The sequence below is a fragment of the Orycteropus afer genome, unplaced genomic scaffold, assembly GCF_000298275.1.
Source record: "Orycteropus afer afer isolate SDZICR_OR568_19922 unplaced genomic scaffold, OryAfe1.0 scaffold00234, whole genome shotgun sequence".
Classification (NCBI taxonomy): Eukaryota; Metazoa; Chordata; class Mammalia; order Tubulidentata; family Orycteropodidae; genus Orycteropus; species Orycteropus afer.
The window spans coordinates 4,373,513-4,385,051 of record NW_006921821.1 but is presented as its reverse complement, the minus strand read 5'-3'; the positions used below and the strand labels follow the sequence as shown (position 1 = coordinate 4,385,051).

General features: G+C 37.3%; 1 protein-coding gene across 1 annotated transcript in view; it reads right to left on the bottom strand.

Moving 5' to 3' along the window:
• LAMA1 (laminin subunit alpha 1) overlaps positions 1-11,539 on the bottom strand; it is a 227,631-nt gene that overhangs the window by 44,272 nt on the left and 171,820 nt on the right. The window contains exons 37-41 of the mRNA XM_007949015.1: positions 7,142-7,352; positions 6,833-6,949; positions 5,396-5,559; positions 3,097-3,232; positions 2,493-2,586 (exon numbers count right to left, since the gene is read on the bottom strand). Of these exons, the coding sequence (XP_007947206.1) occupies positions 2,493-2,586; positions 3,097-3,232; positions 5,396-5,559; positions 6,833-6,949; positions 7,142-7,352 (722 nt within the window). The remainder of the gene's footprint in view (positions 1-2,492; positions 2,587-3,096; positions 3,233-5,395; positions 5,560-6,832; positions 6,950-7,141; positions 7,353-11,539) is intronic.

Below are 11,539 nucleotides of genomic sequence, written 5' to 3'. Positions count from 1 at the left end.
GGGTGAAAGTTTACCAAGCAAATTGGTTGTTCATTCAACAATTAATACACATTTTATTTTGTGACATTGATGCAATCCTTACAATGTAACAGCACTCTTCCTACTTCCTCCTTCTGTTTCCTGTTTCCACTTATTCTTTTCTCTTATCCCTTCCTGCTTTTGGTGATTTATCCCTGGACAACAGCTGTTCTTTCAATCTTATGTGGTTGATTGTGCTAAGGAGTGAGTACTCTGGTGTTATTGTTTACCTTATAGGCTTGTCTAGTGCTTGGCTGAAAGTTGAGCCACAGAGGTGAGTTCAGTTCCAGGCTTGAAGGGTGTCTAAGGGCAACAATCTTGAGGGTTCTATCAGCCTCTGTCAGACCAGTAAACCTGGTCTTTTTTTATGATTTTGAGTTTTGTTTCACATTTTTCTCCCACTCTATCCAGGACCTCCTATTGTGATCCTTTTCACAGCAGTCAGTAGTGATAGTCAGGTACCATCTAGTTCTTCTGGTCTCATGGTCATTGAGGTCAGGGTTCACATGGTCCATTAGTACTTTGAACTAATCATTTCCTTGCATCCTTAATTTTCTTCACACTTCTTTGCTCCAGATTGGGAGAGACCAATAGTACATCCTTAGATGACCACTCATAAGCTTTTAAGATCCCAGTCACTACTCACCAAAATAAGGTATAGAACATTTTCTTTGTGGAATATGTTACACAAATTGATATTTTTATTTTTAAATTATTATTATTTTTAATTGTGATTTGGGTGAAGGTTTACAGAGCAAATTCACTTTCCATTCAACAGTTCATACACATTTTATTTCTTGACACTGAGTGCAATCCCCATAATGTAACAGCTCTCTTCCTATTTCCTCCCTGTGATTACTTTCCCTGTGTCCTTCTTTCCTGTGCCTTCTTGCCTGCTGAGCTATTTCCCTGTGCAAATGCTACCCTTCGATGTCCCATGGTTGACTATTCTAAGGAGTAACTACCTGCTGTTATCGTTCACCTTGTAGGCCTATCTATTATTTGGCTTGAAGCCAAGGAAGTGAGTTCAATTCCAGGCCCAAAGGGTGACTAGAGGCCATTGTCTCAGGGGTTCCACCAGTCTCTATCAGACCAATAAGCCTGGTCTTTTTTATGATTTTGAGTTTTGGTTAACGTTTTTCTGCCACTCTATCCAGGATCTCCTATTTGGATCCTTTTCTGAGTGGTTGGCAGTGGTACCTGGCACCACCTAGTTCCTCCAGTCTCAAAGCCAAGTAGGCTGATGTTCACATGGTTCACTAGTCCCTTGGACTGTTTCCATGCATCTTTGATTTTCTTCATTCTTCTTTGCTCCAGACAAGGAGAGACCAATTGTTGCATATTAGATGGCTGCTTCAACCTTTTAAGACCCTAGTCACTACTCACCAAAGTAGGATGTAGAACAATGTTTTTGTGTAATATGTTATGCCAATTGATCATGATGTCCCCTGAGATGGTGCTCAGCCCACAGGCCCAGTGACTTATTCCTTCCAGGTATTTGGTATTTATAAAATAGCTTTGATTTTTATGTAAATTAAAACCACAGCACATCAACATTGATGTTAGAAATTGTGTTTAAAGCTTTATGGTCAGCATTGTGCACTTACTATACTGTGGGAAGAGAACATTGTTTCTAAATGGTGTTGGGAACAGAGAAACAAAAAACATGACATACATAAGCTCTTTGTTCACACAGTTGTAGAAGAATCTAGTAGCTGACATGGAAGTGGTCGGAAAAGGACATGAGCTTTGCATCTGGCCCACTATCTACTTCTAGGGGAAAGCATTGATAGATTTGATATTTTATAATATAATATATATTTTAGAATATATATAAAAGTACCTATATGCTATGAAAATTTGTATGGCTACATTTTATAAGTGTCTTGCAACAGACTCCTGTTTCCATGTTGTGTTATGTTTATTAGATAACCAATATATTTCAAGTAATTGCTTATTGAAATTCTTAGGAAGAATTAAATGTAATAAATCTGAAAAACTGATAAATCCACTATGATTTAATTGAATAATTATGCAAATCTGTCATGAATCTAACATTATATTAACCCTGGGAGAAAGGTAAAAGAAATATCAAACATAGCATCTAGTTTTAAGAAACTTTGAAACAATGAAAGATGAATAGAAGAACACATTCAATCAAAGATGACCTAACGCAACAAACACTATGAAGAACAATGAAAGCTCACAGGCTAAAGCCATGAGTGTAAAACTTAATCATAAGGAAAGCTTAAAGTGCATATGAAAGATAGAGGTGACTGCATATTAAAATAAGAGATATAAACTCACATACAATTAAAAATTATATGGTGTTTAAATAGCTTTACAATATGAATATGACAACAAAATGTTAAGCTGAAAATTGTGCTGAGGAAAGGAATATGTTCTTACAGGCTGCTCAGGAATACACCCACATGCACTCTGCTTGTCAATACAGTCCATTCAGGGAAACTGACCTTGATGCCTCCTACTCAGGCTATTGCTTTCTTTTAGAAATTTGGAACTTCGATGGAGAGTCACTTTCCCATTAGAAACAAGGAATTCGGAGAACTGAAAAACAGAACAACTTGAACACAGTTACCGGAGGGCAGGTGGAATCCTGCCAGAGACAAAGACGACAATCTCAGAATAGCCTCCAGTCAAATTTCAACAAGAAAGGAAACTGGACAATAGGTAAGGAGAATTTAAAATGGCTAAGGAGAAAGAACACAAAAAGATTATTAAATATATAAAGGATACCAGACATTAAACAAACATTTTACCACAGGTAAAGACAGATGTCTCAAGTACGTATCAAGTGACATCATTTTTATTATAAGAAATTATGCAGTTTTCCTCATCATTGTATCACTAGTCCCTAGCTTTTATTTAAAAAAAATATATTTTAAGAAATTAAAACTTATGTATAATGATAGAAGCTATCAACAGATTCTACAAGAAAAAGAATATCAAGAAGCATAGATTTGGGCCACAGAGTCTTTGTCCCAGCACTTTATGGAAAAATCTCCAGAGTGCCCAGAGAAAGAAAACACACACTGCAGCCCATGGGGCATTTCTTACCAGGCTCGCCTCAGTCACAGTCCTGAGAGCATGGTTTGCCAGTCTGTCTGATTCTTCTATCACGTTTTGAATGTTGGAATGGACATGGACTGCACTGGTTGCATTCAGGGACACATGTCTGACATTTTCAAGGCCACTATCAAATCAGCATAATTAGGTATGTTACAAATGAAATAAAACTTTCAGGTTTGCTCACTAAAATTGTAAGGACCCCTCATTCTAGAAAGCCTTCTGGTTTCCCCTTAAGAAAGTATCAGCAAAGACTAATAACATATGGCTTCTCCTCTAACTCCCAGAGTAATCTTTGAGAAGTGGTAATCACACTGTAATGCTAACAAAATCACTGTTTAATTCACACAGAAAGAAAAAGGGGCGATTGCTATTTCTCATCTTTTTGTTCACTCTTCAATTTCCATCAGTCACCTCACCCCTTATTTCTGTTCAAACCCATGCATATGTCTCTGGTGCTGTTGGACATTCGCACTGATTATTCTCCCCTGCAATGCACTTGTTACTTTTCAAAAACCTTGCCTAAGCATATATGAGGTTGTTGAATGTTATCATTCAAATGGTATGCACCAATTTGATGAAATTCACAAGAGATTTTGGAGGATGATCAGATAATATTTAAATCAGATGAACTTCATTCTTACAAGTGGGCAAATCACTTATGAACTTGCGAACTGGTAATGGTGCAATTTCATCCAGCTCTCTCTGTCTTCAAAATGAAATCTGACAATTGACACATCTTTACCTGAGTAACTCACTTCATTTTCTTCCCAAGGTATTGAGTTGAGTGATTTCCTAACCCATCACGAGCAGTTATTGCTTGTTACTATTTGATTGGCAAAACCCAGTGATTTATAAATAAAAGCTAGTGATGTTATTTAATTTTGTGTACTCTATCAATTTGCTTTTATTACTCTTATACTAAGTAATAAAGATTTTATTCTAGCTATGTAGCTAGTGAGAATATATTTTTCTGTTTTTGGAAATAATGAGAGGAGATTAAAAAAAAAAAGAAGAAATTAACTGAATACCCAGTTCCATTTTCTATCACTGATTCCTGAAGCATGTGTAGACCTTGGTATTCAGTTAAACATGTAATATACACAATATTCTATCTTACATCACTTTAATTGCTTTCTTTTATGATCCACAGCATTCCTCAAATTGGAAAGATATTTATTTCCCCTTTCACAAAACACACCCACACACCATAAAAACACATGTTTCCATGGGTCTAGACTCTTTCTACCATAATTTATGGCAAGTTTTCCACCCATAATTCATAACAAATTTTACCAGTTAGCTCAAAATATTGTGTAAATCACTGATAAGTCCTAAAACACCACTTCTTACATTTCTGCATGTGACAATCCCCTAGGGATCTTTAGGAAATTCTACAGCCCAGGCCACACCTCCGACAATTAAATCCCAATCTTTGAATTAGGGCATATTGGAAAGGCAGAGAGCAAGGGAACAAAGGTATCAGTACTTTTGAGAACAATAAGTATCCTTCTTCTTTAAAGTCATTTTTAATAGATTGAAGACATATTTAACAAATATTGAAAGACATACTATAGAATACAATGGTAGACCTCAGGCAGCAGAAAATAATTGAGGATGGAATCTTTCAGGGCTTAGGAAAGAGACCCTCAATCCTTCTATACTATATGCTCTATCCATGCATGTTGTTAAGTGCTGTTAGGTTGACTCTAGCCCCATAGCAACCTCCCTGAGACAGAGTAGAACTGCCTCTTAGAGTTTCCTGGGCTGTAATCTTTACAGAAGCAGATGACCAGCTGATTCTCCTGTAGAGCCACTGGGTGGATTTGAACTGCCAACCTTTCAGTTAGCAGCTAAAAGCTTAACCATTTGTATCACCCAAGCTCCTTCCATCCATGCACAAAGCCACCCAGATCATAAGTTCCAAAAAGGGAAGGCATGTAAAGAAGTTAATATCCTTGTTCTGACACACATGCAACCTATGAAGGCACTGAACACTTAGTAGGTGCTTAAAAAGCCTTAAGGACTTGATATTACAACATCATATTCATTTTAATTTATATCCACTTCCGTTTGCATTTTTTTCCATCATATGTTTATTCTGATGTTATTCAGTAAACAATGTTACCAGATGTGGGAGGATGTTCTACTTGACATGTAAAATACAATGGAAGTCCTGATGTTTGTACAAAGGAAGAAGAGTGACAACATTGAAAATGAAGTAGTCATTCTTATTTTCTTTGATCAATGGATCATTACCTCTCAAATTTCTATGAAGGTATGGTCTTACCTGTCCAGAACACCTGATAGTCTTTTGAGCTCAGTGGCATGATCCTCAGCTCTGTAGACAAGGTCAAGTGCTTTTCTTCTGGACATCTGCATGACCAAATCATCTACATGGCCCCTGAGTTTAGCATTCCACAGAAGCAGCTCATCCCGGTGGTGCTCTAATGGCTATGTAGAAAAATCAGTATTTCAAATACATGCCTCTCTTTAGTAGTGTACCAGTAAATCAGTTCCATCAAGTTGATTCAGACTCATGGTGACCCCATGTGTATCAGAGTAGAACTGTGCTTCATGGACTTTTCAATGGCTGACTTGTTTTATTTCTTTTTAACTTTTTATTGTGATTTGGGTAAATTTTTATAAAGCAGATTCATTTTACATTCCACAGTTCATGCACATTTCTTTTTTGTGACACTAGTTACATTTCTTGCAGTGTAATAGCTCACCTCCTACTTCCTCCCTGTGGTTACTGTTTTCTTGCATCCTTCTTGCCTATACATTCCTGCCTCCTTACCTTTCTGCCTGTGAAAATGCTGCACTTCTAATCTTCCATGGTTGATTGTTCCAAGGAGTGCTTCTCCCTGGTATAGGTGTTCAGCTCATAGGTTTGTCTATTGTTTGGCTGAGAGTTAAGCTACAGGAGTGAGTTCCACTCCAGGACTAAAGGGTGTCTTAAGGCCACAGTCTTGGGGGTTTCATCACTCTCTTTAAGACCAGTAAACCTGGTCTTTTTTTTTTTCATGAATTTGAGTTTTGTTACACATTATTTTACCCACTCTATCAAAGATCTCCTATTTTGATCCTTTTCTGAGTGGTTGACATTGGTAGCTGGGCACCATCTAGGTTTTCTGATCTCAGGGTCATATAGGTTGAGTTTTTCACAGTCCATTAGTCCTTTGGAGTAACTATTTCCATGCATCTTTGATTTTCCTCACTTTTCCCAGCTCTGGATGAGGAGAGACCAATTGTTGCATCTAGATGACCACTTCTAAGCTTTTAAGACCCTAGTTGCTACTCACTGAAGTAAGATGTAGAACTATATTTTTGTATACCATTTATGCCAATTAAGCTTCATGTCCCCTTTGGCCAGGGCCCCTGGTCCACAGGCCCAGTAGCCCACACTCGCTCAAGATGCTTATATGTGGCTAAGAAGTTATCTTAATTTTGCTTCCTGTTATGTTTAAACTGCATATTGACATTTTTATAGCACATAAAATTACATATGTCGAATGTTTTCTGAATGGCTGACTTTTTGGAAGTGGATCACCAGGGCTTTCTTCTAAGGCACCTCTGGGTGAACTTCCAACCTTTTGGGGAGCAGCTGAGCATGTTGCCCATTTCTGCCACCCAAGGACTCCTAATAATATACATGTATGCATATATGTGAGGTGTATGAGGATTCTTTTGACACAGTATTGAAGCAGTGCTGAGAGTAACTTACAGTTAGAGCATTTTGGGCAACGTTTGCATAAGCAGTGGCAGCATTTATCAATCCTTTTCCTTTGGCAATTAGCTTTGAGGTCAACTTTTGTTCTTCTTGAACATGCAGCTTTTTATCCTGCAGCAAAAACCACCTGTTAAGGATGCTACATAAAAGTAAGTCAGCTTCCTAACACTCGTGGTGTCCAATGCTATGTGCTAAGGTTAATACTAGGGAGCTCACTTTTTAAAGTGCTCACAATGATATAGTTTACATTGGAGAATTTGGCACCAGGTCTAATTAAGAAGGCGAGAGCAGCTTGAGACTCACCTTGAATTCTCGCAAGGTGGCATTGATAATGAGTAGCAGGTGGCTGCTTTCCTGGGTCTTTCTATCTGCTTCATGCACTAGGTCTTCTGCCACCTGAAGTTCACTGCTATATTTTGAAAGGAGGTTGTTGGCTGCTTCTTTTAATACCTTCACCTCTTCCTGTGGCTTCTGGTAATTCTTCTGAATCTGTGACAGTAAATCTTCAGCAGCTCTGATAGACATAAATAGCTCACATAGTAAATACATGGGCAATAAAGCTTAGATCTCAAGGGGCGTAGAAGGAATATTTACAGATTTATACTTAGCTTCTTTCTTCTTGAACTCATAAGTGATAAATCATAGACTCTTAAAAACAGAAACATTTTGTTATGACAGATATAGGTTTGGAAGATTTATACTTTACCCTTAACAAATTATATTTATTCACAAACTTCCTAACACATTTTAGTAATGGAATTAAAAGAAATCATTTCAATAACCCTGGATTTGGAAAAGTGGGACTATACTGCATGTATATGAATGATGGAAACGGTGATCCTCCATCACAATGTGGTGAGAAATTGAAGGAAGAAGGCTATCCAGCGGTTTGCCATGAATTTACCAAATGTATTGATGTGATATAAAAGTTTTTAAGAAATAGATTTTATAAAAACATTCAAATTCAAATTACCAGAAAGATAAAATTTGTGCCTTTGATAAATGCAAGCTTCAGAAAAGACAGTTTTTCCTGTCTTCATATGTACACTATCAAATTGCTTATTCAAATCAATTTTGAATTAATAGCTAAATAGAATAATACATTTTCACACTACAAATCTTTGCAATGGTTGAACATATCCCATTAACTTTCAAAAGTTTCATGGAAAATGCCTTGTAAAACACCCTTAGCCTTCACAGATGTCAAATCATTGGGTTAAGACAGCAAAGAAAGCATTTTTCACTAGTATATATTTAAACACTAATAACATTAGAACAATATCAGGAGTTATTTGAACTTTTTCTTTATTTTTGTGATTTGGGTGAAAGTCTACAGAGCAAATTCACCTTCCATACAGCAGTTCACAAATACTTTGTCTTATGACATTGACTACAGTTTACCCCAATGCAACAGCTCCCCTCCCACTTCCTCCCAATAGTTACCTCTTCCCTGTGTCCATCCCTCCATGCACTCCTGCCCCCTGAGCTGTCTCCCTGTGCATAAACAGCCATTCTTTCTCCCATGATTGTTCTCTACAAAGAGTGTATCTACCTCAGGTAAATGTTCAACTCATATGCCTGTCTTTTGTTTGGCTAGAAGCCATAGGTGTGGGTTCAATTCCAGACCTGAAGGGCAGCTAGGGACCATAGTCTCAGTGGTTCCACCAGGCTCCATCAGACCAGCAAACATGGTTCCCCCTCCCCTATTTTTTTCCAAATGATTTTGAGTTTTGTATTTGAACATTTTTATGAATTTAATGATAATAAAGACATTACATTATGAAGCAGTTAACAAGAGCTAAAACAAAGTACATGGTAAATACATAAGTATATCCTACATATTTGTCTGATCATGAGTTTATCATTCCTGACTATTAATAATGATATTTGATTTAAAAATATATTTTTTTGTGTGTGAAAAAGGCCATAAATAGCCAAACCAATCTTGAAAAAGAATGAAGTAGGAGGACTCCTACTTTGTGATTTCAAAAGGTGTAGCTATAAAGCTAAGGTAATCAAAACAGCATAGTACTGGTGTAAGTATAGACATATAGACCAATGGAATAGAATTGAGAGTTCAGAAATAAACCCATATATCTATGGTGAATTTATTTTTGACAAGGGTGCCAAGCCCATTTAGTTGAGGAAAGAATAGCCTCTTCAACAAATGGTGCTGGGGCAAATGGATTTCTGCACACAAAAGAATAAAGGTGGACCAAACCTCATACTTCATACAAAAATTAACTCAAAATGCATCAATGACCTAAACATAAGAACAAAAATCATAAGACTCTTAGAAAGAGACATACGGGTTAAGTTTTGGTTCCTAGTTTTTGAGAATGGATTCTTAAGTATGACAACAAAAAATAGATGAATTACATTTCCTCAAAATTACACACTTTGTGCACCAAAGGACTGTGTTAAGAAAGTGAAGAGGCAACCTACAGAGAAAATATTTGCAAACCATATATATGATAAAGGCTCAATATCCAGACTATATAAAGAATTCCTACCATTCAACTAAAAACAAACAACCCTATTAAAAAACAAGCAAAAGATTTGAATGGTCAATAAGCACATGAAATATGCTATTAGTGATTGCCTAGACAACTCAACGGCACATAACAACAACAATAGACCTATTGCTGTTGAGTTAATTCCAACCCATAGTGACCCTATAGGACATAGTAGGACTGTCCCATAGGGTTTCAAGGCTGCCATCTTTACAGAAGCAGACTGTCGCATTTTTCTCCCACAGAGCAGTTAGTGGGTTCTAATAGCAGACCTTTCTGTTAGCACCCAAGTCAAGTGCTTAATCATTGCATTCCCAAGACTCCTTATTAGTCATTGTTGTTGTTATTTGCCATCGAGTCAGCCCCGACTCATAGCGACCCCTCCTTGGGTTTCCGAGGCAGTATCACTACGGAAGTAGGATTGCCCAATCTTCCTTCCGAGGAGTGGCTGGTGGGTTTGAACGCCAGCCTTCTGGTTAGCAGTCAAGTGCCTTAGGCACTATGCTACCAGAGCTCCTAGTCATTAGGGAAATGTAAATACCAGAGCTTAGTCATTAGGGAAATGTAAATCAAAACCATAGTGAGATACCACCTCATACCCACTTACTGCTGTCAAGTTGATTCCGACTCATAGTGACCCCTCCTTGGGTTTCCGAGGCAGTGTCTCTATAGAAGTAGGTTGCTCAGTCTTCCTCCTGAGGAGTGGCTGGTGGGTTTGAACCACCAGCCTTCTGGTTAGCAGTCAAAATGCCTTAGTCACTACACCAACCAAACCCACTATCAACTAGTTGATTCCTACTAATGGCAACCTTGTAGGACAGAGTAGAACTGCTCATGGGTTTCCAAGGCTATAAATCTTTATGGAAGCAGACTGCTTCATCTTTCTCTGGCAGAGTGGCTGGTGAATGGCCTACCTTTTGGTTAACAGCTGAGTGCTTTAACATCTGTGTCACCAGAGTGCCTCATACCCACTAGGATAATTATTATCAGAAAATAGCAAGTATTGACAAGGATGTGTGGAAATTGAAACCTTCATGCATTGCTGGTGGGAATGTAAAATGGTGTAGCCACTACAGAAAACTCTCTGGCAGGTCCTCAAAAATATTAAACATGGAATTACCATCCATATGACCCAGGAATTCCACTCCTACGTATATACCCAAAAGATTGAAAGCAGGAACTCACATAGATACTTATAGACTAGTGCTCATTGCCTCATTATTCACAATAGACAAAAGATGGAAATCTCTCGAGATCCATCAATAGTTGAATTGATAAACAAAATGTAGTATATACATGCAATGGAATATTAGTCATAAAGAGAAATGAAGTCCTGATGTATGCTATAATATGGATGATCCATGAAAATAGGCTGAGTGAAATAAGTCAGACACAAATACTGTATCTCACATATATGAAAAGGTGTAAAGAAAAAATTCACTAGTGGTTACCAGGGGATAGAGTGGGAAAGAAATAGGAGTTATTCCTTAAGGCATACTGAGTTTTCATTTGGAGTGTTGACAATATTTGGAAATGGATAGATGTAATAGTTCCAAAACATGGTGAATGTAACTAATGACATTGAATTGTACACTTAAAAAGGCCGAAAATGGCAAGTGTTTTATTTTACATATATATAATTACAATAAAAAGATCTGATAAATTTTACAATACACGTCAAATTTTTATCTGAAATGATATTACTATCTAAACTGCAACCAAATGAATTGGCATTGACATCAATGACTTTATTAAAAAAAGATTCAAAAATTTTTTAAAAGTTTAAAAAAAAAATTTTCTCACAACTCTTCATTAGCTTCTTCCTGCAGAGTTTACTGAATTCATACAGTAAATCAGTGTTTTTCAAAATACATTTTTTTGTGACACTGGAGTTCCATGAGAAAAGAGTTCCTTGGTGAAGCGAGTTTTAGTTTGTTCTTCAGGCCCTTCTTGGTGATCCATGATGCACGGGCCAGCCCACTAAAAGCTTTGAGAAGATTCACAGTAAAGAATTTTCTTTCTATACTAGACACTGCATTTTCTGAACTTATCTTGCCATGTTGTTGTTAGGGGCTATCAAGTTGACTGCAACTCATAGCAACCCTATGTACAATGAAACTGCCTGGTCCTGCACCAGCCTCACAATTCTTGCTATATCTGAGGCCATCGAAGGGCTTTCACCTTTTTT